This window comes from Gasterosteus aculeatus, chromosome 1 (assembly GCF_964276395.1).
Source record: "Gasterosteus aculeatus chromosome 1, fGasAcu3.hap1.1, whole genome shotgun sequence".
Lineage (NCBI taxonomy): Eukaryota > Metazoa > Chordata > Actinopteri > Perciformes > Gasterosteidae > Gasterosteus > Gasterosteus aculeatus.
Window position 1 is genome coordinate 20,692,811 of NC_135688.1, and position 27,977 is coordinate 20,720,787.

At 43.1% G+C, this 27,977-nt stretch overlaps 2 protein-coding genes and 1 long non-coding RNA gene across 12 annotated transcripts in view; 2 read left to right on the forward strand and 1 right to left on the reverse strand.

Annotated features, from left to right (window-relative positions):
- Positions 1 to 2,177: 2,177 nt before the first annotated feature.
- On the forward strand, positions 2,178 to 14,784 carry wsb1 (WD repeat and SOCS box containing 1). Its single transcript, XM_040194349.2, has 9 exons — positions 2,178 to 2,663; positions 3,724 to 3,892; positions 5,768 to 6,051; positions 6,678 to 6,809; positions 7,657 to 7,757; positions 10,116 to 10,288; positions 10,573 to 10,686; positions 12,090 to 12,197; positions 12,359 to 14,784. Exons 1-9 carry the CDS (start codon positions 2,624 to 2,626, stop codon positions 12,519 to 12,521), a joined length of 1,284 nt encoding a protein of 427 aa, XP_040050283.1. The 5' UTR covers positions 2,178 to 2,623; the 3' UTR covers positions 12,522 to 14,784.
- A 4,557-nt stretch (positions 14,785 to 19,341) lies between these two features.
- Positions 19,342 to 27,977, forward strand: part of LOC120829765 (kinase suppressor of Ras 1) — a 28,598-nt gene continuing 19,962 nt past the window's right edge. For 2 of the 9 annotated variants that reach the window (XR_013467048.1, XM_040194162.2), the window contains exon 1: positions 19,342 to 19,805. Coding sequence is in view for 2 of the 9 variants with exons in the window: in XM_040194162.2 (XP_040050096.2) it covers positions 19,671 to 19,805 (135 nt within the window). In the remaining 7 variants the exon portion in view is untranslated. Of the gene's footprint in view, positions 19,806 to 21,750; positions 22,032 to 27,664; positions 27,822 to 27,977 lie in introns of those variants that run through there. The other 7 variants (XM_040194228.2, XM_040194188.2, XM_078098650.1 and 4 more) reach the window with 7 other exon arrangements.
- On the reverse strand, positions 24,244 to 27,677 carry LOC120829962 (uncharacterized). Of its 2 annotated transcripts, none has more exons than XR_005713742.2 (2): positions 27,509 to 27,638; positions 24,244 to 24,518 (listed from the first exon to the last, which is right to left on the reverse strand). It is a non-coding gene; the product is annotated as an uncharacterized LOC120829962 (long non-coding RNA). The 2 variants fall into 2 exon arrangements; XR_013467056.1 differs by lacking the exon at positions 24,244 to 24,518 and adding an exon at positions 26,360 to 26,947 and having other exon boundaries at positions 27,509 to 27,677.

Below are 27,977 nucleotides of genomic sequence, written 5' to 3' on the forward strand. Positions count from 1 at the left end.
GAGTCTAACTAACTGGTCCGTCTCTTCTGGCTTGATCGACAGATACAGTTGAGTATCGTCTGCATAACAATGGAAGTTTATGCGGTGTTTCCTGATAAGATCGCCCAAAGGAAGCATATAGAGGGTAAATAAAATCGGTCCAAGTACAGAACCTTGTGGGACTCCGTGACCAACATTGGTGGTCTTTGAGGATTCACCGTTTACAAGCACAAACTGGGATCGGTCCGATAGGTAGGATTTAAACCAGCTGAGTGCAGTTCCTTTGATACCAATTAAATGTTCTAGTCTCTGCAACAGGATACAATGGTCTATGGTATCAAATGCGGCACTGAGGTCCAGCAAGACAAGAAAAGAGATGAGTCCTTGGTCCGATGCAAGTAGAAGATCATTCGTAATTTTCACCAGTGCGGTTTCTGTACTGTGATGCACTCGGAATCCTGACTGGAAATCCTCGAACAAAGCATTGTTTTGTAGAAAGTCACATAATTGATTTGCGACGGATTTCTCAAGGATCTTAGAGAGGAAGGGAAGATTAGAGATAGGTCTGTAGTTAGCCAACACCTCTGGAGCAAGAGTAGGTTTCTTAAGAAGAGGTTTAATTACAGCTACCTTGAAGGACTGTGGTACATGTCCTGTTAACAAAGACAGATTCATAATATCTAATAAGGATGTGCTAACTAAAGGAAAAACTTCCTTAAGCAGTTTGGTCGGAATCGGATCCAAGAGACAAGTAGAAGATTTAGACTTTGAAAATAAAGAAGTCAGTTGATCAAGGTTGATGGAAGAGAAGGCATCCAAACAGGCATCAGGGCCCACTGCTGCATCCAAGGAGGACAGGTCGGCACTGGTTGAAGGCAGGAGACCATCAATTTTCTCTTTGATAGTCAGAATCTTATCATTGAAGAAGTTCATGAAGTCGTTACTAGTGAGGTCCAAAGGAATACACGGCTCGACAGAGCTGTGACTCTCTGTCAGTCGGGCTACAGTGCTGAAGAGAAACCTGGAGTTGTTTTTATTTTTTTCTATTAATGATGAGTAATAAGATGCTCTTGCGTTACGGAGAGCCTTCTTATACGTTTTAAGGCTGTCTTGCCAAACTAGCCTAGATCCTTCTGATTTGGTGGAACGCCATAATCGTTCAAGCTTCCGCACAGTTTGCTTTAGGTTCCGTGTTTGAGGGTTATACCACGGAGCAGACTTCCTTCTTGTTGCTATTCTTCTTTCCAGAGGAGCAATAGCGTCCAGCGCCACTCTCAAAGAGCCTGTAGCAGTATCGACAAAATTATCGATCTGAGACGGACTGAGGTTTTCACAGGAGTCGCCTGTGTGTTTCCCACCTGTTGTGGGGCCTGCCCCACCCAGATTTCTCTACTTGGGCCTTGTTATCCTCCACTTCACTCAATGTCTACACTGTGCTCATTCTGCGTCTATGACCAGGGACCTATTTAGCAAATTTTTCACAAAACCAAGTAGAAACATTATATTATAATGAACTCAATTGTTGCATCTCTCCACAGCAAAGGGGTATAAAAAAGAGGCGGGAGGATCTCGTCAAAGCAAGATTGATCGGATCGCACAGGTTTAAAGGCACTACGACAAAAAAAGCAGGGACAAGGAAAATAGTTTCTATTTGAAGCAGATAGACTTTCTCACCACGCGTTCTTGTTTGGACTTGTGTTCATTACATATGTTTGAGTAACACGAAGACAAACTGTAGGTGTGTATGTGGAATGTAGCCCTATCCATTAAAATACTAACTGATTAATTATTGTTGCTATATCAAACCGTCTCTGTACTTTTTAAAGCTAATGCAGTATTGTAAGTCAGTAAGTTCAGCACCATCACAAACTACAGTTGCTCCTCGTCATCTTTTTTAGAGGGAAATTCGACTGGACAGCAATTCTGATCCATTGAGATATTTTGACTAATTTTTGTCTAATATATATATTTATAAAATGAAAAAACGATAAATATAAACGCTCGGCTACACTATATACGGGTTTACTTTGGTACTCTATTATATTAACCATTTTTTATTTTAAATGAAAACGAAAGAAATAGCTTGATAGTAAAATTGTGGAAATGGCCGTTCTCCGTTCTTCTGGTTACACACTCCTGTACAGTAGGTGGCGGTATGCACCTTTATCCTTTTACATTGGCTATTTATGATAGAGAGAGGGGTGTGTGTGTGCGTGCGCACATGGGGAGCGTTAATGGCCCAGTCCTCTGCTGACGTGTAGTGGAACCCTCCCCTGGTGTTGTCGGTCCCTCCTCCACTTCATAAAAGCAGCTTCCGTTACGTCGTACCAAGTTACAAGTCATTGTACTACCTGCGATTGTCTACCCAACAAATTCTGTAATAACGTTTTAAAAGGGGTGTCATTATAGATTGAACAGTAAAAACGTGTACTGGAAACGGAGCGAAGGAAAAGAAAACCACACAGATCCACTCAGGGCAAACGACGACTATATTCTCCACCCGGGTCGCTACACTTGGCGGAGGGATACTACAGACGTTAGCAGACATCGGGCGGACAAGCCGCGCGTAGTCGCCGAGTTCCTCTTGAAACCTTCATTTTACAGTTCGTGCTTAGCGTTCTCTCAGGTCTGTGCTCTAATTTAGATGGCAAGCTTCCCAGATTCTGTAAACGAAAATGATATAGGTAAGTGTACATCTCAACGATTGATTTATACATTCTCAACGTTCCGTTGTAACCTGAAAAAATACCACATCAAACTACAGTTAACGTTAGTTTAACAAAGAGCTAGCTTGAACGGTCTTGGACTAGCTAACGTTAAGTTACATTATGGTGAGCGACACTGTTTCATTATTGTAACCCCACAGTATCTAACATGCTATTTAACGTTAACGCTAAACCAGTTTTTACAATAGTCGAGTACTTTGCGTGGTGTGTAACATTAGCGTTAGCTCCACCGAGTTTCGGTGCTTAGCGTTCACGCTGTTTAGCCCACTTCATGTCCGAGGCGATTGGATTTAAGTTACAGTCTACAAATAGTGCATTGTTTGTATGTTTGTGACAACGTTACAACAGCCCTTTGTGTTTTTACCCATCGGTCGTTATTGTGTAGTCCTTCCCTCCCCCATGCGCCGGGGACTGAGGGAGGAGAGAAGGTGACGTGTGCACGCGCAGGCTGTCCGGCTATAACTACGTTAATGTATAATATACATATCGTGTCTCTAGAATCTTAGTAAAGCATTTGTGATCAACTAAACTACCGGGAATGTACAGGGTTTTCAATTCAGCACCTGAGCGTTTAGTTTTCGTCATCATCTATAACTCTTTCATCTGACACCATTCTGGATTTTTTAAGAATGGCGTTTGCTTTATTTATGTTTAGTCATAAATCGGTGTTGAATATCTCTATGTACATGCCCCGGATTCCTCTGTTTGAGGCGAACACACTCCCTGATGACAATTGAGAAATTGCCTTTGTTGTGATGCCTGGAACATTTACAGAGAAATGTTAAACAAAGGTTACATTTGAGATCTGACTGTCCTAAACACAAACATCTAGGCAAGTATAAGGGAAAAAAGGTTAGACGCAGTTTGTTCATAAAACCCACATGCATTTGAGTTTCTGCTTTAATTCGTTTAATAACAAAGAACAGATCCACTGGTTGGTTAAGCTCTTTTAGCCAATGGTATTGTCACCTCAGTGACAAGCCCTCTTGTAACTGTAACTGTTGCTGTTGTTTTTCAGGTCAAGCAAAGTTCATCGGGGAACTCCTGGTGCCCGTTGCTCCCTTTGACCAGAAGTCTGGGCGTGAGGCGTGGACAGTAGCGTTTGCACCCAACGGTTCCTACTTTGCTTGGTCTCAAGGACATCGCATCGTGAGGCTCATTCCCTGGGCAAAATGTCTGAAGAACTTGTAAGTATCATTTGAAAGTTTGTACCAGTACTTTAATGTAGCAGCCATGGTTTAACAGAGGGGCCTGCAACCGTTGCTATTCCAAGAGACAGTTTGCCTTATTTTCCACCAAATAACATGTGTCTGGAGTTGCAAAAGCTATATAAATATACAAACTATATTTTGTTGTATTTATGAAATTATAGAACAAGAATGAAGACTATTCTAGCCATTTTATTGCTATTTATCCCGTTGCTACATAACATACCCGTATGAACAGGCAAATTGTTTTTTACTGAATTTAGGAGGTCAGTAAAGGTATCTGGTTTTGAAGAGGTTAATCCTGTTAATCATCCTAGCTACCTTCTGTGTGGGTGGACCACGTAAGGGGGCCTGTGATTGGAAGAAAGAGGGAGGCGGCGTGTGATCATGTGATCATTAAATCATTATTGATTTTTTTTCTTCTTCAGGGACACAGTATTACCTAAAACTCCAAGAGGGGTTCCCCTTGAAAGATTGCCCACTGTGCAAACAGACAAAGAATAAAAATAACAGTTATTTATTTCCATGTTAGTTTTTGTCAAAGTCTCAGGGAGCCGCAAGTTGACTGGTTGCCCAACCCTCTTCTACCAAAAAATCCTCATTTAGAAAACTGCTTTGAATGGGGATGACCTCATAGTACAGTGTCGAGCTCTGAAGCCCAACTAGTCTCGCTCTCTTCATGTCAGCCAGACAAAAGGAATTCAATTGAACAGATCAACTGATTGTGTTTGTGTTGTGGACTTTTACTGATCTAATAAAAAGTAGTGTAAAGATAGCAGCTAAAATGACTGGCACAGTATTATCACAACTCCAGGTCATTTACAACCCTCAATGCAGCAGAGTGAGAAGACATCGGTCATCCTGCTCAATAAGCTTATCACTGGAACTTTGGAAACCAACACATTCTCCCTGATGAATGAAATAAGTAGTTTTTACCTTTGACATTGACCACACATTGATAAAGCATATACTTTCAGGTGGGGAAATTTTATAGTTGTGGTGTAAAACTTTTGGAGAATCAGAAAACATAATCATCTAGAGAGTGCTTGTGTTCACTGAGCTGCCGTATCAATGATTTGATAAAATAAAGGAAGCCACTGATGGCAGATTATACAGTCAAATCTTCAATTACACTACATGAAGACAAAGCATAAACATGCTGATTTAATTTCATGTGTCTCCGTGTATAATTTTGGTGTGATCAAGTGCTAATAGAACAATCTGTACTGTCCCTCAGTTTCAGACAAAAAATAGCCCACACTATGAGGTGTTCCTCACTGCCAAGGACATGTGGCTTGTATTATCAGCTCCATTTCTGCTAAACAGGCTCCTTTTTATCAGCGCCTTGTGACTCTCAGAGCCACACACCATATTAACGAATGTATCGTAACGCTCCTGAATCCTCACAGCATTTTGAGTTGACCATTGATGTGCTGCCATGACCACATACCCTGCACTGGTGTTGGAGGGTGGATAAAAAATGACTAGAAATGGTCTATGTGTAAAGTCAATTTGTTGATGGAGGAGATTGTATCAAATTCTAAAGTATTATTCAACAGCCGGAACATGAAGAAGTATAATTGGTAAACGATGTAGCTGCGCTTCATTCTCCGTGAAATACTTCAATAGAAGCAGGTTTGATCAACCAAATATAGGCATATCCTTTGTGGATATGTGGATCCGTTTTAAGTTTTCAGGTTTAGTAGTACAAACAGAGCCAGCCACAGTGGGGGGGTTTGGGACGAACGCACACCCAACATGGCATAGCGATAATTGTATCTTGCTTTGTGAGCGTGGCTCAGCTGCCTCTGGTTGACCTCTTCTTTGTATCTCCTCCACTCTCCGCTGCTGTAGCTCGATAGGCCACGATGGAGAGGCCACCAATGCTCTGAGCCCTCGCCGCTTGTCACGTCAGAACAGCGGCGAAGGCCAGCTGATCCCCGAAGCCGACGAGCCCCGCGAACACACCATCGACTGCGGTGACGTCGTCTGGGGCTTGGCCTTCGGCTCCTCGGTGCCAGAGAAGCAGAGCCGCTGCGTTAACATCGAGTGGCACCGCTTCAAGTTCGGTCAGGACCAGCTGCTTCTGGCAACGGGCCTGAACAACGGTCGCATCAAGATCTGGGATGTTTACACTGGTATGGACACTTTTCAGTTTCCCTCTATTCATTATTTGATTTTCACACTACGTAATTCCATTTTGATTAGGGAAAAGAGAGGCACCTCGAATAAACCACAGAAACAAGCGTATTTTGGAGGCTTAAAGTTCAATTGGCGCTGTCTGAACTCCACATGGCTAAAAGCTGATGTTCCAAATGCAGTGTTGTTTTGCCAGTGTGAAAGTAGTAAACTTTGTATTGGTCTGAAGTTGAAAAGAAACACTCTAAAATATATACTGCACTGCTTGTAGCACAGTACAATACCCAGTACAATCATTGGCAAAATGTTGATAAATAACAGTTTCCACTACCATTATATCATATATACATTTTTGCGAACAGCATTTCCGCCCGACACGTGCATGCATATGTCGTAAACCTAGGGTTAACACTGAATAACCATAAGTAGGGTTTTAAATAGTAAATTGACCTCTTCAAAGATGTGAAGTAGTCAAGAACAGGTAGGAGGCTGCCAGGAGTTCTTGCTGTGTCTGTGCGCAGACCTCAGACTAGGAGCTTTTACAGTGTCCGTTACAAGCCATAAAACTCTCCAGAGGAAGCTGTACTTTTATTGATTGTCTGTGTGATTTGGTGACTTGCGGCAGGAAAACTTCTGCTGAATCTGATGGACCACACCGATATAGTGAGAGACTTGACGTTTGCTCCTGATGGCAGTCTGATGCTGGTCTCTGCATCCAGAGATAAGACCCTCCGCGTGTGGGACCTCAAAGATGATGGTATGTCAATGAGCCCTTTATAATCAAAAGTTTCATTGTACCCACTTTCCTTTTTCTTTCCTACTTTCGATTCAGAAGCCAAACAGACCATCGTAAGCTTTTGTTTCTCCGACTCAGAGCTGCCTTTATTTGTTTTGGTATATATGCGTAGGATCATACAGTGACCAACAGGCACCAAGAGTCCTTGATCTGCTCTACAAAACGCAGTCACACACTCTCAGATCATGTGCGTAGGGCAATGGCCCCATGCATAACATTCGTGGTGGAAACATAACCCTCCGTTCCAATCAGTTGAACGTGCTGTAAATTCTTGGTTTTATGTTGATGGACATTATTATCTCAACTCGAGGTTCTCATCGTCAACAAATTCAGTCAAACCAAAACCAACAGTTAGTTCCATTTTACTAAGTTATGGGAAATGGATATTAAACCTACTACTTCTCTTTAATTAATGTTTTATCAAACTGAACAGCGCTTTGGTTCTGTCGGCTTTTTAAAACATGATGCTATACAAAATGTTTATAGACTAAAGATGAATACAGATCCTGCCCGGCCTCATCCTTTTGTAGTAGACTCCACAAAAATGTATCGGGCTCAAATAGTTTTAGACTGAATTGTAATAATTCCAAGTAACCAATAACTAAATGATTTCAGTACAAAAACCTCTTGGCCACTGCTTCACCGGTTTGATTCCGGCGGGAACCTTTTGTGGTGTATCCTTCCTCCCTCCTTTCTTCCTGTGTTTCCTGTCTGGCTCTAACGGTCTGAAGAAAATGTTAAAATGAGTTTGCAGTGAGAGTGTAGCGCATGCAGTACGTCAGCTGAGATCATGTTGTGTGTCCTGTAGGTAACATGGTGAAGGTTCTGAGGGGCCATCAGAACTGGGTGTACTGCAGCGCCTTCTCTCCCGACTCTTCCATCCTGTGCTCGGTGGGCGCTGGCAAAGCAGTACGTATACAAGATCCTTTTTTCTTTGTCGAAATGATACATCGTCTTTGCTTAATTCGTTGAGATAGAGATCACGATAGCTCAATCACCTTAAGAAATGTAAAACACTTTCCGTCTGCCCGGCCCTTCCATTTCCACCTTAGGTCAAACCGTGCTTGGTGTCATGATGCGCTGTTCCACCAGCATCCACATTCAGTTTGGTTTAGTTTGCAGTGGACAAATCAGGCTTTAGTGTTCTGAAGTGTGCATGCAGAGCAGACAACAGGTTTCACTTTTTTTGTAAAGCTCAAATAAGCTAGTTTGATTATTTCATTCAGATCTTGATGTATGATGGAAAAGGAGACAAACTAAAACTGAATCACACCACTAACACTGATGCACCTTTAAAAAAAAATCTGTAAACCTTGTATATTGACAAGTCCGATAAGAAAAAAACGTGTCCTCCTTACACGCATTTTGAAAATGTTGAACTGACCAGCCATGTATCTGCGGCCCTTAGTTCAGCTTATCCCCGATGTTCCATCTGAACACAGTTGTAATGTAGACATGGAGGAAGCTTTGTTAGGCTGTGTGTGTCCCTACAGTGTGTGTCTTGCTCTCCCTGTCACAGGTGGTGGCAGAGCTCAGTGTGTGATTGGTTTTGAAGGGAGCGCCGCGCTGACATTTTGAGCAGCCGGTGCAAATCGGGGACGCAAAGTGTGCAATGCCCAAAGGCCTGGCCAGGGGCAGCCTGGCACCAGCCTGTACGTAGGTGCTGCTTTGTGTCTGTCTACCTCTGCTGTCGCAGTTCCTCTACTCATTTTGATTCCACATTTAAACTGTGACCAAGGGTGCAATGTGTGAGGTCTCTAGCTATCCAACGGCGAATCGGGTCCAGGGGCTGGTTCTGGGTCAGTCTGTGAACTGGAGTGGTGTTATGAAGACAAACGGTGTCAAAGAAACGTTCCAGCCCCGTCTAGTGACACTGTAAACACACACACATGGCTAGCATAAACTCTAGTTATATTGGCCAGCTCTGAGTTTCAAATTGAGATTGTACAAACCCAGTAGTATAACCCCTGAGCGTGTGACTAGATGTTACACATTGCACCTTTTGAAAGTGGTTCTGCAATCCCCCTTTAACCCCCCCCCCCCTATATCCCAAACACACCCCTCTTTATATAGCTCCGTCCACTGCCTGCACAGTTTAGCTTCTCTTTTGTGACCAGGAATTCTGTTGCTGTTAGTATAAATGTTTTTCCAGTAGCATACAGTGTAGCATTGTAATTGTGCTATTGGAAAGTTGGAGAAAACAATTACTAGCCACAAGAGTTTAACTCCCTTGTTGATGTAGAATACTTTCGCTATTAAATACAATACTTTTTTATGTCTTCGCAGAGCTCTAGTATTCTAAAAATGTCAGCTGTAGCCTTAAAAGTGTCCACAAATTGGCCACTTATGTGCCACATTTCCATCTATAGTTCTACTCTGGATCTTTCTCGTTCTCTAAAAAGCACTTAAGTGTTTCTACTGTCTGGAACAATAGTGAATTATACTTCTTCACTTCATTTTGAAAACTATAAAATGTAACTATAAAACTAGCTCACGACATTGAACCATTAACATGGGGCTCTGTTTCCATCACTTTTGAAGATTTTCAGTTCAGAACCATCAAAGTTTGGCAAGTTGTGTAACTGGAGAAAAGACGTTTATACTTCAGATTGGTACAGTGGCTGACTGTTAGCAGCAAACATTTTATAAACATGATTGCTTTTCTAAAAGTGTGTGCGTGTGCGTGCGTGCGTGTGTGTGTGTGTGTGTGTGTGTGTGTGTGCGTGCGCGTGTGCGTGTGCTCCCATATGTCTATTTTGCCAGAGGTATCAATCCTTTGGCCATAAAATATTCTTTTCTCTTGCAGTATCTGTCTCTCTTCGTAGGCTTCTGCCGGAGCTGCGAGCCTATTGTAAACACAATGAACTAAAACTCTGAAAGGGGAAACCAGTGGAGTAACTTTATGTTACCTTAAGTTACTACTTGTTTATTTTCTCTCTTTTTGTCTAGAACAGTTGAAATAATACGAATTATTCAATTCAAATATGAAATACTTTGTTAAATGATGTATACATTTGATGCTATCATAGTTTACTCATGTGATATAAAGATGCTAACCAATGTAGACGTAGCATTTGATGGGTCTGGTTAAAGGCTACAGATCATAACAATGACACTGAGCATAACCTATTTGTCTTTAAATGGCTGTTGCTTAATTGACTTTCTAGATGCTTTCTGTGCATATAGTAGTGATAAGTGTAACACAGCACATCTATTCTCTGTCCAAGTCATTCCATTGGCTATAACCGGCCTCTCTTCACGTTGCAGGTGTTCCTATGGAACATGGATAAGTTGACCTTGATGCGGAAGCTGGAAGGGCACCACAATGACGTGGTGTCTTGTGAGTTCTCACCAGATGGGGCTCTGTTGGCCACCGCCTCGTATGACACCAGGGTCATCGTATGGGACCCCCACAAGGCCACTGTCCTGCTGGAACTCGGGTAAGACAATAGCACACAATACACAGTAGCTTCTGCTGAATTGTACATAATACTCAAGAGTTTGGCCTGTCAGTCGACGCAAATGTTTCTAGTTGCTATTGATTATGGTAAGTGTTATATTTCAGGAAAATAGTGTTTTTAACCTTAGCTTGTCTGGAGCGTTCATCCCTCAGGCTATCCTCAGCGGATGGTGTTTGTGTAACTCAATTGCTTAAAGTCAGTGAAGATGGAATTTCTAACTGGGGATCTCTGCGGTGTATCCTCATGCTTTCCTATTTCTTCAGCCATCTCTTCCCTCCTCCATCACCCATTTTTGCTGGAGGGGCAAATGACCGCTGGGTCCGTTCTGTGAGCTTCTCCCCTGATGGCCGCCACATCGCCAGCATTACGGATGATCGGTACGGCACTGTATCATTTGTCATTCTTAACTTGAGCTGTTTTAATACCCTGCAACGCAGCGTTTTAGTGCTAGGTTGATACGGCTTTGTAGTATGGAGTGCCCCAGAAATGGGCTCCATAGTTCTGGGAATGCAGAACTCTCAATAGAGATGACATCCAGCCAAAGACAAGGTCTGTGCACGGCAGTTCCGGCCCGGATGACACAGGCATACATAGGTGTGAGCCCGCTCTGCCACGACCCCCCCAACGTTTTTAACTGAGGGTGTAGCGACGTTCCTTTGGTGTTGTTTGAATTTCATTTCAACTGGAATGTACCACCTCTCCAATCTCCTTTCTTTTGTAGTCCCCGTTAAAAGAGCTTAGCTGTATTAGGATGAGTGTTACCCAGTATTACAAAGCGCACGTTGAATTCAGAATGTGAAGTGAAACATTCCAGTAAGACACACCCGCATGTTCAACTGGTTCGTGGACATCGAAGGCGGCAGAAAAGATTGCCTGTTTTTAAACCTAGCTGACAGTTATGACTCTTAAGGGGACTAGAGAGCACAGAGCCATTGTATGGTTCTGGGCCACATGACTGTCACAAGAGTGCTATCAATCACCACTGGCTGGCCCAGAGCTGTACTGCTGGCAGAAAATATGTAGAAAAGAAGCTCTACAAAATGGAGGTCATAAAAACAAAGCAACGCCTTGCAGCCAAGTATTTCTGGATTGCCAGGAATAAGGCGTTTCTCATTCATAAGAAGATTTATTGGCAACTGCGTGCCAGATTGCCGTGAAGAGTCCATAAAGAAGAATTCAATTATTAAAAATGAAATACCACTAAAGTCGTGCATTTATTAGACTCTGCGTCCAGAAGAATGTAAACCCAAGCAACAAAACTCTGATGGATGACATCTTAATATTCAGGGAAACGGGGAAGGTCGGCTAGATATATATATATATATATATAATGTGTGATAGATCGGTTTACCCCCCTTATATAATAGTAGGGAAGAACAATGACCTATCGGGTAAATCATCATAAAAGTGCTGAAATGATCAACCTTGTTTTCACCTTTTACACTCGTCAGACATCTGTGACTCAGAATACAATGTTACAGGGTGTGGAACCTCGCCACACAAATGTGATGTCATCAATTAGATGCTCTCTCTTATTGCTACTTGGAGAACTTTGTGGCTGATATTCAGATCTGGATGTGACATAAAATGCAGAGAAAGAGAAAAATCCACCGAATGATGCAGCAAAACTTATTTTTGGTGCAGGTGAAAAAAATGCATGCCATTTTTAGAGTAGGATCGGGGTAGTTTTAATCCTTCCGGTCCTTTTCACTAAGGCACAGGTGGGCCAGTATCCAGCTGGAAGCTTGGCTTGTGACAGCAGTGTTGTGTCTCTGTTCAGGCTGGTTCGTTTCTGGAGCATCGAGGAGAGGGCTCCTCAGGCTGTCGGCTCTCTCCCCAGCGGCCTCTGCTGTGCCTTCTCTGCTGATGGAAGTGTCCTTGCTGCTGGGTAAGTAGCCAGTCACACGTTATTGACTTGTGCTTTTATGAGGAGCCAAGGCAGGCAGCTTTGCAAGTCTCTTGCACCATGTGCAAGCCCAATGCATAATCAGCTATTTTTAGTTTTGGTGTGGAAACTGCCTCTGACGTTCCCTTGTGGTTCTGTTTTAGGACTCGTGGTGGTAGTGTGCACTTCTGGGAGTGTCCTCGCAGTGTGGCCAGTCTGCAGCACATTTGTAGGATGTCGCTGCGCCGTGTTATGACCACCCAGCAGGTGGAGACCCTGGCTATTCCTATGCCGCTCCGTGACTTCCTGACCTACAAAGTCATCTAACCCCCCGCATTCACACATGCAAATACATACATACACACACACACACACACACACACACACACACATACATACAGCACCTGCTGACCCAACCGCACTTGCTGCAGCTGCATGCTGGGAAACAATGAATTGTCTTCAGAAAATCAATCCCGTTTACTTTTCATTAATCTCTGCTGAACAAACAGCAATCTGACCAGGAGGAAAAGTTGTACTGAAATACCCCCCAGATCCCCTCCACAGCAGGATATTGTGTTTGGTAAATATTTATTTTTGTACGTACTTTAAGTAAATGTGTCTTGGACAGAGAACTATCACACCAGGCCTTTTGCAGGGGCTCCTGCAACTGTTCAGCTCCTCGTCTTCCTGCATCCAGCTCTCCACCGAGTTCAGTAAACCCTCCATCTGGCTAGCTCTTTATGTCAGGTTTGTTGTTGGCCAGTGGGCAAGTCATAGGGAGGAATGTCATAGAGGGGTCTGATGGATGGAGGGGTCTGAAGGCCAATACTCGGCCCTGTGAACTACTAACACAGGATGTGTCGTATCTTAGCAGCTATCAAGCTAGCTCTGGTGCAATCGAGGGAGCCAGTGGTGCATCGAGCAGGCAGATATTGGGTCATTGCACAGGTATTGGTATCAGCATATATGACAGAAGTTGAATTACAGTGATGCCAAAGATATTTTTTTCAAACTGTGTAACCATTCGATGGTTTTGTCTACCGAGGGGTGGGGAAGTTTGTTTTTCAATTGCATAATGTCCTCTTACTACATTTCTTGCTTGTAGTTGTTATAAAACTCGTTTAAGGGAGCTGTTGCATCATTGTTTGTTTTTTTAAAGCTCAAATATCAATATCTATGTTATTAACATCTGCCATTATACTTCAGTATTGTCCCGGAGACTCATCCCACTATTTGGTTAGTTTAACAGAGGAGCATCATAGAGCGCTACGTATATCTTAATTCATTTGGATTATTATATGACTAATACGTTGTAATCGGTTGATGTTTGACATATTTCACATTTGCACGTAGATCAGCACGGCTTCAACTCAGTTCGGTCTGCTGATCACAACATTACTTGAAATGAACTTATTTTTGGTGTAAAGTTTAGCTGTTGTAAATACTCGCATTGTCTTTGCGTTAAAGCTACCCCGTGGACTCCATGACCTCTAAGGGCACTATGGAGTAACGGTGGCTGAGCTGACCACCATTTTGTTCCCTTTTAACATGTACGATGTAGCTCCTCTGACAATTTGTTGAGGTGGTGCAAAAAGGATTGATAAGGAGGGAAAGGATTGTAGAAACATTTAAAAGTAATCTGAACTTCCAAGAAAAACCCACCAGGGTCTCTATGAAGCCCTTGTTCGTGCGGCCAAAACATGCCAACTTGCTGTCATGACAGTTTCAGTGAATAGTATAGTAACAGTAGTCAGTCCCCAATCCCCAATCCCCTGTGTGTTTGAGTTTACTTCTCCATCTTGTGTCTTGGTGTGTGTGTTTGCCATTCCAGTACAGAGCCTTGAGTTCAGCGCCATATCTGTGTGTATATATAAAATTGTCATGTTTATAAACAAATTATAAGGGTGTTCTTTCTGCATATGTATCCAGGTTCTCTGTAAAACATTAGTGTTTTTGTTATTGTGTTTTTTTGTTCTCCTTGTAAATGTGAAAATGTCGAAACCACAAAGTTGCATTTCTCATGGGTCTAATACACTTCCACAGTCCAATCTAGGCTGTGTAAGTGTAATCGCACCATTTGCAGTAAAAATGACAATAAACAAATCCAGCGACCCTGAAAGCTGTCCTCAGCCCATCCGGTGTTCCAGGCCTTCTTGTTCACTCTCAATAGAAATGTATGCTCCTGATGATCCACAGTGACCCTTCACATTGAGCAGACTGTTTTTGAATGGGATGTTCTGGTTGTGGTCTGCAAAAGTTAGTATTTTCTGAAGAGGCAGCAGTTGAATATCCTGCTTCTATGGTCAATGCTAAAGGTTTTCCTTTGTGGCTGGGCTGCAGTGTACTGGACCACATTACATGGCATCATTACGCCTATTACCATGGTGATTGGAAAAGCCCACAGTCCTGCCTCTGTGAGATGCAGTATAAAACGGAAAGTGTATGAATGTACAAAGTTCCTTTTCTTGTATTTAGTTTATTTTTGTGTTTGAATTTTCAGTAAAACCTTTTTTTTTAAACAAAATGTAGATTGTTATTCATTTCAGAGAATGTGTGCATTGAGCCTATTAAAAAAAGTTTTGGTACAGGCCTACTTTTTACATTTATATTGGCCCACTTTTATATTCATAATGGCCCCTCTATTAAATACCACTTATGCTGCACACAGGGTCGCGGGGGGGCTGTAGTCCATCCCAGCCAACTTCGGGCGATAGACAGGGTACATCCTGGATTGGTTGCCAGCCAATCGCTGGGCTACACAGAGACACACAACCATTCACACTCACATTCACACATCTACGGGCAATTTAAAGTCCCCAATTAACCTGATCCTCAGAGCATGTCTTTGGACTGTGGGAGGAAGCCAGAGAACCCGGAGAGAACCCACGCAGACACGGGTAGAACATGCAGACTCCACACAGAAAGGCCACCGGGCGGAGTTGAACCCAGGACCTTCTTGCTGTGAGGTGACAGTGCGAACCACCACGCCACCGTGCCGCCTCGCCCAACATTTAAAGCCCCAAATACTGGTTTCTACCCTTCAGTTTTTTCTTCTAACAGCGAATATGTGTAGTAATTATCTAACAGTTGGTTTGAGAAATAATCAAACAAAAGTAAGTGAACGACACAACTGGTTTTATCCCCCCTTAGCAATATGGCTCCACAGATGTTTTTTTCTGTTTTTGTCTCCAGCTCATCCTTTCTGGTCACATTCAGCAGTGAAGAACTTTTCATATTTAGACAATTCACTGCTCAAACCTTTCTGCCTCTACAAAATACAAAATAATGGGTTGCCGCTCAGTGGTGGCTGATTTTTGCCTTAGAGTGGCAGCAAGTGGAATTGTAACCACTTCGATCTGATACATGGCCTGTGTCTACTCATTGTAAATTCCATTGGCTAGTAGTACATGTCATGTAATGCTTGAAAGATCAACCCTAAGAGAGCAGTACAGCAAAAACTTGATCAGAATAATACAGGAAAATTTTCTGTGTATTATGTTTTTTGCATTATTGTAATGCAAATAAAGTCTTATTTGCATTACAATATTTTACTTTAATTTTATGTTTTTTGTTCGACATTCATTTGCCCGTTTTTTATGGGATTTTCTTTATAGTGCACAAAAAATGATGCAGATGATACAGCTATTGTAGGCACGTTCTCCAAAGATGATGAAAAACCCATCTCTGTTGCTGACTTTTCATAGAGATACCGTGAACCGCTCATCAACGACTGTTGCAGCTTAAAGCTTTCCTGAACTAAGAACTTCCTTGTTCTCTTAAAATTATAAGAAGCCACTCCCCTCATAGAACTCGGTGTTTTCTCAGAATTGCTCTTCGCCTTCTCCTCAGCTTCTTTCCCTCAGGGAGGCGCTTACGGTCACTGTCCACTTAGAGTAAACACTTCACTGTCCACCCCTTTTCATAATGTCGAGGCGTCGCTGTGATCACTGCAGGGGCGTGTCCAGAGATTGGACCATAATTCATGTCTCGTGTTCCCTCATGGCTGGTAGATGGACCATGTGACACAACAAGCATTATACAACTGACAGCAGGAATTGGAAAAGTATTCCGCGTTGACGGATCCTCTAATCACTGCAATGGAAATCTACCAGCATCTAACACACACACACACACACAGGCGCACATACACACAGCGCCCTCTGCTCGGTGTGTGCAGAAGCTGTGATTGTGTTTATTATTGACCTGGAGATAAGAGGGGAGGACGAGTACTGAAGAGTTACAATCTATTTTTTTTGAAGAAGAACACCAGATGTGGTTTACGGACAGGATTTGTATGCTGAGGCAGATAAAGGTGCTTTATTTCATTTCAGTTACGACTACAGTTAAATGTGTATTTGTGTTGCTTTTATTTCTTAATATACAGCTGCATATGAGCCTACATTATGGTTAGTAAAGAACTTCTATGAATGTGCTACAGAACCAGCATCACACCAGATGTGTAGTGTTTGTCCACTGTGTTCAAAATAGAACACATCTTTTCGATCTCAGTATCATCATCAACACGTGACTTCATCAGGATTTGAGCAACTTTGACAAACAAGGGAAGTGAGTCATTGTTGGGTTGTTGGCCCTCAAGGACAGGAGGGTGGAGCGGGCCGGGAGAAAAGCAAACAAACTGCAACCTTTGTTCTTCATTTACTTTAATTTACAATTGTTAAGTCCAATCTTGTCCCCTTAATTCATTTTATTACATTTTTTTTCTAAAAGATAATTAAGCAATACACATACAGTACAAGTCCAAAGTTTGGGCACGTTTCATCATTCAATTCAATAAGTTTCCAAACTTTGGACTAGCACTGTATATTTTTGATTTTTTTTTTGCTTAAAAAGCATTACAAGCCATAGAAAGTGTGTTCCAAAGTAAAGACATTTTGGTCAATCCTCAACTGAAGATGTGTGTGTGTGAGAATAAATGCTCCACACCCCTGGCATTCCTTCCTCCTGACAGCCGGTGTCTGACTTGTCTCAACAGAAGCTTCTGGAATCCTCAGTGTACACAGCCTGCATGCGGCTAGAAGATTCCGAGCTTTACTGGGGTTAGAGTCCTCCTTCAAAAACGTGTTGGAATATTCCAGATTAGCAGCAGGCTGAGACAGTAGGACACGCTAAATTTAGACGAGTTTAATGGGCCGACCCGATTACCCACCATAATGCCTGCGGGATGGGTTTGTATCGCCATTTACCTCACTCTCCACAAGGCTCCGTGACTCAGTTGTCAGGGTTACAAGACAACACCCGAGACCCAGTTTGGCACTGACCTCCGACAGGCGGCATTGTCCATCAGTGGAAGTAATTCTGGGAGTAGGAGAAAGGATTAGAATTATTTTGACCTGCGCTGGGCCCAGTAGAGGGCGCTTTTCTGCCTTACAGACAAGTACCCACGGACAGTTCCACAAAGAAACAAGGCACAGCAAAGATGGAAGTTCATTGAAGTTCATTAGTACTTAATGAACTTCCATCTTTGCTGTGCCTTGTTTCTTTATATTGCCTTTCCCCACAATCCTTTGCTACCCTACATAGAACAGGATTGAAATCCACTTAAAAGAGACAGCTGCTTAATGGAAGGTTTCTGACAGAAGGTGAATACAGGGATTTTCACACAGACAATACGACAAAAATCATGTGCTTTTTTAACATCAAAGCATGTGAAAGTGTTTAGATGGAACCCCGATGAGTCTTAAAATGAGCATGAAATGTCTCCTTTAACAATGACAATGTGAAAATACGGTATTTATTAAACCATAAAACTGTCCAATACGATTCTCTGTAAATTGTATCTCTGCATTAAGATAAATGTTGTTGCAAAGCCTCTATGTACAATACTACTTGTAAAAAATAAATGTAATCCTTTTCAAGTGAATGTATTTGGTTTGAGTCTAACATGTAGAAGAATAGTGGGTCAACAGGCTCAAAAACTAATTTACATCCAAAAAGGTGACTGTATTGGAAATACATGCATTATTGAATTAATATTTATAGTGATAATAATGATACATACTACTTGTAGACAACTAGTCACAAATTCTCTGTAGGTCTCTTACACTAAAGACATTTTTCCAGCCACCTCCCAACACCTTCCCTCGCTATTACATCACTAACCATGGGCCTTGCTTCCAAATGTACCCACGATGTGTGTGCTAAGTAAGCACACCATCAACATGTGAAAAAAGGGGGAATCTTGTGCATAAATTCCAAGTCTGTGTAAATCTAAATGACTCTCAGACAATATTTTGTTAACAAAGTTGTACATATTGTATCGGGATTGTTGTGGCGCAGAGGTAGAGAGGGTGCGCTGGGAACCGCAAGGTTGGTGGTTTGAGTCCTGGCTGCCCCATGTCGAAGTGTCCCTGACACTTAACCCCTAATTGCTTCCTAGGCAGGAATGTAAAAAGCTGTGGGTTGAAATAGAAAATGCAATATAAGTTGCTTTAGATAAATGACCTGTAATGTAACTACACTGTATATCTATTTATTTGAGCCTACAATTTGTCTACATATAATATTGACATTGAAACCATTTAATGGAAGCATTTCACCTCTTCAGGGACCCTCTCTGGCAGCAGATGGCAGTGTGTTCTCGTTTCTTTGAAGGCCTTTAGGCACTTTATGAGAAACACTTATGTTGCTTAATGAAAGGATTATTTTCAACTAAGTGTACGCTAAAAATACTTCTAGGACTGCAATACAAAAACAATACAGGACAACGTAGAGTGAAACTAAAACTAAATCATGAATGAGAACGCTGTATTGTTCAAGCAGTACATACCAGACTTTGTGATGAAGATGATAAGAGGCCAATTGGACCAACGGGTTCTCAAGGATATTAACGTTTTCCATTTTCACCAAACAAATGAGTTACTCTGGCTTACTGCCTTTTTTTTATCTGTCAGTAAAACACTTTGACTTCAGGGTGGAAATACTATGCCCATATTGTCAATGTATTATGGTCTACATAACATCTTGTTCAACATAAACAACTGTCTAGGAAACTCAAAATGTGGATGCTAAACTCTCACATGGGATATCATCAACTAGTATGTGAGGGCTGCAGATCAGCGGGGTAAGAGGCTCGCGGTGACCCTCACAGCCCCGGGGAATCCGAGCTGGTAAGGCTAGACTCAAATAAAGCTCCCGTCCATGGAGCACATCCACCCTTTCCACCAGATGACATCACTAGTTGGAGACTTCTTCTCTGGTGTTTGACTTAGGTAGAGAGCAGCTGGTGCTCTCAAACGTTAACGAAACTTCCCTTCAACATCGCAATAACTCATCAGTTTTATCCGTGGACGTGGAGTCGCCCCCGGTACGTTCTACCCGCAACGTGGTGCCGTTCTCTGCGGACGCTCCCCGGGGTCGGGTCGGCGGGGGGTCTGCTGCTCTGTTCAGTTCCAAACGCGGAAACGTGTTTGAGGAGATGCACCGCGACACGTCTTCAGGGCGCCGCTTGTGTGAGGAATGGACTCAAAAGACAGGACGGGAGACCCGGAGGAGGCTCCGGTCCCGAACCTGCTGGTCACCTCCATCCCCTGCCTGCAGCCTCACCGGACCGCATCCAGAGACGTCGCGCGGCGCGAGATCCGTCGTTCAGAGGTAACTTGAGAAAATGAGCTGCTCGTGCGCGCCGCTTACCGTGGCGCGCGAGCCTCCCGCAACTTCAGTGCAGGCCTGTTATATAGAAGCAGGTGTTACACGTTATTCTGTTCCCCATTACACTCCGTGATCTCATCACACGTTCACGGTCTGCTCCCGCGGTCACACTCACCATCGATATGCTGATAAAAATACGAATTAGTGCTACTTTCCATTCGTTGCCACTAGCGGTAACAATTCGCAACGTTAAATCGTCACACGTTTGAACCTGTACTGTTACCACACGTGGCTTTTTTTCACACACTGTCACAGTAGAATTGAAGATGAGCAATGGCCGGTGTGCTCACCGACAAACCGTCAGGGCTCAGTGGGACACTTGGATAGAGCACATTATTATTGTCATTGGTAGGCCTAATCCAGGCGGTTCCCACAGCTACTTGGTCAAACGTTTTCTGTGTTTCTGGTCAAAAGATATATTTTTTGCTTTACGCAATTACTCATCCAACAAGTCCAAACCTCTACTAAGCACCGGGATTCAGGATTCAACTCTCTAGCTGATTGACACACATCAGAGAAGTCTAATACAGTAACCATATTGAGAAATGCAATAGTTCAGCCAGATGGCTCATGCCTTTTAAAATGACGAAGTGCATGTGACCGACAGCCGTGGAAGCGTTTAAGATTTGAACGCTTCAGGATAAGTGCTGTGTTCAAGTATTATTACTGCCAAGTCTTTTACGTGAAGGTAGAAGACTGAATTAATTTACTTTAAAAGTATAAATAAGAGACTTGTAAACCGTTGTTCAACTTTGCCGCTTTTGTACAGTACGTATTTTTGCCCAAATGCATTTTCAAAAGAGGCCACTATTATAACACGGACACGGCCCCTTAACTGCAAAACAGGGTTAATAATTAAGCTTCTTCTTCTACGGGATTGAGGAACAATTGAGTAGAATACCAACGTCCTCTTTAGGAGTTGGGTTTTGTACTCCATTAGATCCATCCTTTTGGGAATATCAAAAAAATAAAAGTAGCCGAGGAGTGGCTGTTGTCTTGCACTCAGGCTCGGCCCTGAGTTGTGTACATGCGTGTGGCAGGAGGCTTTATTTAGCTGTGGTTTTCTCCCACGCATTCTGAGCAGATCCTGTTTGTCAAGAAATCCAAATGAGGTGAAAAGCAAGGGCAGAGTAGCTGGTTGCTGTACTGGGCTGCGCTATGTGCTACGCTACATCCAGATTAGCAGAGCAGGTGTTTACAACTGATGATGGACTAACTGTGCTTTGTAACTTTGACAGTTACCTTTTTCCCTTTCCTACACAGCAAAGTCTGGCAGAGTCTTTCGCACAGAAACGTGTTTGAAGAGCTGTATTGTTTAAGTGCCAGTGTTCTGCATCTGTAGGGGAAGCGGTGAATTACGGGGACCAGACAAAAGCAGAATGTGCTGCTTTGTCAACAGGAGTCAGTGACTGCTTCCGTGCTGTGCACTTCAATACATCACATCAGTACCGAAACATACCAACCAGAGGGTGTGTATTAAGGACAGTATTGAAAATCAAGCCATTCTCATTTTTCAATCCCCTTGTGTACCACAATGCATTCACAAGGTGGTAATATGACAGGTCTGTAAGTATCTTAAACAAAAGGTTGGTTACTTCTAACTTTCTCAGTTATTGACATCTTATCTAAAAGCAGCACTTTTATACATGGTATTTTAATCTACAAAGCTGATTTCCCATACATCTTGAAGGTACTACTGCTAGTGAGTATTGGTCCCTACAAGGGAAGTCAGATAGTTCTGTGCTGCGGTGTCGGTTGATCAAGTCTTGCAGTGTTGTGAATAGCACCGGCCACACCGCGCTTTGTGATGAGCACTCACCCAAACTAGAATGTGTTGAGTCAGCTGCTCTGCAAGCCTCTGTCCCTCCCCAGTGTGCTATTTATACATACCGAAACCAGCCTCTGCACCCACCAACACACGCAAGAGCATACGCATGTCTTTGACAATTGAACACAGTTGAAGGCAGAGTTGGAAGCGTCCTGCAAACATTAGTGAAAACAAACACTAGGGTCGGTTAGAGCTCTGCCTCAGGGGGACTCCGCTTTCTTTCAGACACTTGAGAAGTAAGCGACAGGTGGGCTCAGAGCAGCAGGCAGACAAACGGACTGTCCTGTATGGGAGCAACTGGGCTTTTACCGACCTTATAGGACAGCATGTAGGACGTTAAGGTAAGTCAGCCTTCAATTAAACTTAATGTGGTTTTAAATTCATGTTTTGGCCCTGAGAGTACTGCTCACAGAGGGCAGTGTATTGTCTCTTTGATTGTGTGGTACTTTGCGAAATACACCATATGGTGGTTATGTAGCTCCCATTTAAAGAGAAGCGTTGTTCCATTGTCGCCTTGCAAACCTCCCTCTGTCGGTGTACGAATGTGTTGTCTGGGATGAACAGAACATTTCATGCTTCATGTATTACAGGCTTCTGAGGGACATGCAGATTGTTAAAGGAGCTGAGCTAGTGCAACATCTGCTCATTGACAAAAGATGACCAAGTCAAGTACATTAATAAAACAAAAAAACATTTATAACTTTCTGCCCCCAGATATGTAATAATTTAAGTGTATGAAATGTGCAGTGTGTACAGTGCACACTGTGTTGAAATGTTTTGCACAACCAGTGGTGGAAGAAGTATTCCATTGCGGTAGAACGCATACCAGTCGTTTCAGCCTCTGTTAGCATTCAATCCAATTCAAACCATTGGTTCCATTGCTTAGCACGGGGGCTAACAGCTCACTTAGCTCTCCTGCTACTGCTAGCAACCCCTGATTTGTTCACAATGTAGCATCCTCTGGGAAAATATAGGGTGTAGTCCTTGGACGTCTCTATTGTGAGTTTACTGCATACAGTGTGCCATGCAACACTGTGGCATCACACACTTTGAATTTTGGTAGCATTAATCAATAGTCTGTTCAGTCAGTATTCTTCAGTTCATCATATTTGAAACACCAACTGAGCAACACATAGGTTCCATTTATTAATGCATACATTGTGTAGAAAGGGAGTTTGACCTGACATAATCATGTATTGAACCCTCAACTGGGATGGCTCAGGACGTGAGAGGAATACCGTTTCATAGTATCTTTATTCTTTCTTTACAAGTTAGTATGACTTAACTTCTCAAATACTTACCATTACCATTGTTTTCTGCTTGGGTTTCAATTGTTCTTTAAATATTAAAGCTGCTTAAAAAGCATGCAATAGCAGCCAATGCCCATATGAAAGACTCATGACAATAGAAAGATGAAATGTTCACCCTCCTGAGGAAACCTTGGTTCTTTTGGTCATGACCCAGCCTTCAGCTCTCTGAAATATTCCTCAATTGGAGTTTCTTAATTTAATTTAAAAGTCAGTTGTTGTTGGTGAGAGAAGAACATGCTGGTCATTTTAAATTAAATTAAAATTAAATGGTTAAACCATGTGCTTTTAGCTAAAGTAATATTGCAATCTTAAGGCTGATGGAATCAGTCAATAAAACAGCTAAATAAATGACATTTATTAATACATTTTTTTGTTTTGCATAGGATACAAGCTAATTTAACTGTAACTATAGGATATTAGAAAAATAGTTTACCCCCTCACGTTTACCCCTTTACGAACCAAGCTGCTTCCTCCTGCTCCCTCAAACAAAACAAAATGTATTGTTTGTTTATAATCACACCTCGAAAGAAAAGGAGCACAGCAACCAAGTTCAGTTTATTTGTGTGTTCGTCAACCTCTATAGTATGAAAGTTAACGCATTAAAGGGACCTTCAACTCCTAACTACGGTTGGATGCGGGCAGACTAGCTGCCGTAAACAGCGCAGCGGCTGCCGGTAACGTGAGCTGGTCAGTTGAGGTATGTGTTCTAAATATTTGTTGGTACACAAGAAGCAGTACGTGGAGGGACTAAGGACCCAGGGGGGATTCAGATGCGATGGACAGCCTGGGGATGGGGCTGTATGGGGGCAGAGCGGCATGACAGAGTTAAAAGTAGTTTATTCTCACCTTATGTATATTTAATAACAACGTCACGTCACTTAAGCTACAAGATGCATCAGATGTGTCCTCCAAATTGCCGAATGGAGGGCTGCATTTGTCGACCGCAGTTGAAGGAGTCAACGGGGATGGGCCATCTGTGTAACAGTCAAGTGACGCAACCTGTCGACTAATGCAGCCTTTGGACCAGGAGTCACCAACCTTCCTGAAACTGGGAGACACAGAGTAGTACGATGGGCTACTTGTTTGACACAAACTTCCTTAATAACAAAGTTGCCTTTAATAATAATAATAATAATAATATTTGTCAAATGTCAATGTTAATTATTCCTAACAATGATTTCATTATGGTAGTAACAATGATAGTGTCATGTCAAGCTCGAACAGGACCCAAACGCAGACTGGATTGGTGGGGAGAATAAAGAATAGTTTATTCACAAAAGATCCAAAAATAACAAAAAACACCAGTAGTCCGAGACGTTCTGGTTTCTGGGGCTCGGTGGGGAAGAGTCCAGCAGGGTGGACGACGGTAGTCTCAGGCGAAGTCCTGGCACGTAACGATCCGGTAGGGACTGGCTCTCCGGACGGCTCTTAAATACCCCCCTGATCGGGAACTGGAGCCAGGTGCGTAATTGGCAGCAGCGGAGCGTCCTCAAGGTCCACGGCCCGTTGTCATGACTCCTGGAAAAACATCAACAGACGGCCGCGCACACCAACAACTTGATCACGGCGTGGCTGTCGTGACAGATAGTAAACACATATATAGTTAAACATGCAACATTTAACTATGTATCTGTTTCAACATTTAAAAGTCATTTACAAGTTTTATAAAGCATTTTAGTTTTTAACATTTACATTAAATATTGTCATTTTGAAATTTACACACATGAATGCAACTGTTTTTTTTAAATTAAAGACAACCACAACTAAACATTTTAGAGGGAGCTCCATGGAGACTAGTCATATTTGTAGAACATGCCTCACGGGCAACTCAGGTGGTCCCCGCGGCCACAGCATTGGCTACCTCTTCTCTGGAGCATGTAGCCTCTAAGCACATATGTCAAACTCAAGGCCCACCGCTATCCCAAATAGGCCACGGGGGTCAAACTGTGTGAGTGAAGCCTAGTTTATGCTTCTGCGTTTTCAGAGCGACGCAGACGCAAGACCCCCTTGCGTGTCCCTTGCGTGCCTTTTCACACCTCCTTGCGTGTGTCGAGCCATTTTTCTAGGCTTGTGTCGAAAGCAACGCAAGCGCCGCAAGCCTCCCGCAGCGCACAAGGCTGCGATTGGTCCGCTAACTATATTCTTTACGGAGTCTCACATTTCCGCTTTCATAGCCCGATATCGCCATTATTAAAACTAAGAATGTTTACGAGAGAACGGATCAGATTGAAGAACTTTTGTCGGAAGAAATGCGTAAATATGAGCGCTTATACAAGCCGTCATGGGCGGGTTGTAGAAGCGGGTTGGATTCACGGAGGGAGATCTCCGCAAATGCCGGTCGAGAGGTGCACAAAGTTGTGGAGGAAAATACAGGACAAATGTGTCCGCGATGAAAAGCAGCAGTGGCGATGCACGGGGCAATAAAGTCTATGATAAATAAATAAACCAACCAACCACTTCCACACACAAAGACGTGACTCTCTTGGTCGTCTTTGACAAAAACACGTTACTCGTTCTGGCGGTGAATTGCTCTGCAACACACGCAAGACTTTTAGAACCATGAATTGAGACGAGTGCGTCGACGCAACGACGCAGAACCATGCGCCAGCCTTGAGCCTCTCACATGCCACAAAAAATGATGCTAAAAAAACTTAACTATAGATAGGGAAGGTAATCTTATTTCATTTAATTTAGGAAGATATGCTTCACCTCCGGAGCATGATATATTTCAGGCAGGAGAGAAAAGCATTTTCCGGTTATTTAAAATTCTAATTAAATTGGTTAAACTACGGTCAGCTAAAAGTAATATTGCAAACTTAAGGCAGAAGAAATAAATTAATAGTCAATAAAAACCACAACAGCATACACATTTATTAACTTGTATCCTACTTCTTGCATACAAGACTTTGTATGTATTTCTTGTATAGGTTAAAAGCTATTTTACAATAACCGTAAGCTTTTACAGAATATGTCCAAGCTACAGTAGCTGAACGTCAACACACATCGTTATGCGTGATGCGGGATGTTTGAGTTTATATTTTTTAGCCAAATCAAATAGTATATATGCAGCCTTTTGTTTCTTTGAGGCATGAAATACGCAGGGCTTCTATGAATGCAGTATACCACAAATATGAGTTTACAGTTGGTTTATGGCATTGTGCCAGTTCTGTTCGTTGTTCGCCTGCTTCTTCACAGTAACAGGTTGTTTGTATTGACGGAGGCTAAACACAAATGACCAGGGCATCACTCTAAAAATCTTTCCAAACGTGACGGCTCAACCAAGTGGACGACTTCTGTGGTTTACATGATGCATCTCTTCCATCATAACTTCCATTAAACCTGATTTTATGTAAGGCATGAAGCAACAAATGTCAACTTTTAAATCCATCCTTCATCGAAAGCACTGAACTCTCACTGGACTGGCCGAGTCGGGGCCTGGAGTCGTGGGGCCGGTACCAGGGTTCAGGTCCTGGAGTCGTGGGGCCGGATCAGGAGGTCGCTGCGGCCCAGCGTGGAACGTGATTCGCTGCGGCCCAGCAGGGTCGAGGGATCGCTGCGGCCCAGTGCGGAAGTTTGTTTTTTAAATCTTTATTTATCTTAGCCACAAGCAAGAGCACAGTTCAAGCAGTGACCCCAGCAGGGCGAGAGAACCCAGCTCCATATCTATCTAGGGTTGAAGAAAAGGTCCTTTCCAGTAATGATCTTCCTGAAAGGACAGCAGGACGTCTTTCACTACATTTGGCTGCAGTTAATTGCGTTGTGGGCGTGCTCTCCGTCTGCTAGTGCGAGCTTGCGCATGTGTCTTGTGTGCACCCACGTGTCAGGGCGGAACTGCGTTGCGCAGGGAAGATTGGACGATTGAAGAAAAAAAAAAAATTCATGACTTTCTTGTGGTGGGTGGAGGTGGAGATGGGGGTGCGGGAGCGGTCTCCTTGTTCAATGGTACACTGCCGTGTATAACAGGCAGAGATGAACACTGAATTAGTCATTTTAGGAGTAAATTAACTTTCCTGAACAGTAAAACACCTCGATATTCCCAGTCTTGTTACTCAAATATTCTGTAAAGTCAATCTGTACGCCCAGGATTCATAATCCAGTGTGTTATCTCTGCAGAAGCAATCCCCAAGTTTTGGCTCCAACTCTCTGTTTCCTGTCAACTATCCTCCCCCTCTGTCCTCTCCCTCCGTTGCCCTCTCATTACCATCAGACTTATATGGCTTGGCTTGGGCTGTGCAGGGCAATGACACGGGGAAGGGAAAAAAGGCATGCAGATTTCTTGTGAGGTAGGGTGGGGTGCAGCACTGATTAGACTTGTGCACGGAAGAAAACCCTCCAGATATGTAAAGAGGGTACAGCAGCTCCTTGAAAGCTTAACGCATCGATAGCGAGAAACAACAAAGTGGTATAGATCTTCTTTACTTTTAAATTAACAGAAAGGGAAAAGGGCTGTCAGCAACCTTACAGACTGAAAGGTCAGCTCATGAAAGAAACCTTCTCAGAACACCCACCTGTTGGACGGAGACATGACACCAAATTGCCCAGATTCCCGATAACAGAGTTCCGCAGTAGGTCGCCGCCAGTCACTGATGCACAATGTTGGCATGTCGTGAAGACAGAGCGGCTGACTGGCTGAGAGGGAGACACAGAGAGGGGGAGGGAAGTGTGAGACGGAGGGAGGAGGAAAACAGGGAGTGGGAAGACTTGCTGGTTCTCTGTCAGTATGTTTCCCAGCCGCCTGCTGTGCTCACGGATTACTCTGTAACAGGGCCTGGATTATGAGAGCAGGGACTCTGATGTCCAGTAGAGACTCCCGACCGCATGGTAATGTACAGTAGCAGATGGAACCTGTGACCCAAGGGGCGGGAAAGGGTTTTGGAGAAAGAGACCCAGCACATTAGTGAGACATTGCTGCTGTCTCAGGTAGCTCCAGTGTGTGTTTTGGCACACTAGGCGTGTGTGTGTTCTGTTTTTTCAGCG

Bases quoted from the DNA above. Each gene is read 5' to 3' on its own strand.
- wsb1 (XM_040194349.2), top strand. From the start codon at position 2,624: ATGGCAAGCTTCCCAGATTCTGTAAACGAAAATGATATAG. The intron at 3,893-5,767 runs GTAAGTATCATT...CCGCTGCTGTAG, and splicing joins GCAAAATGTCTGAAGAACTT to CTCGATAGGCCACGATGGAG. The intron at 6,052-6,677 runs GTATGGACACTT...GACTTGCGGCAG, and splicing joins GATCTGGGATGTTTACACTG to GAAAACTTCTGCTGAATCTG.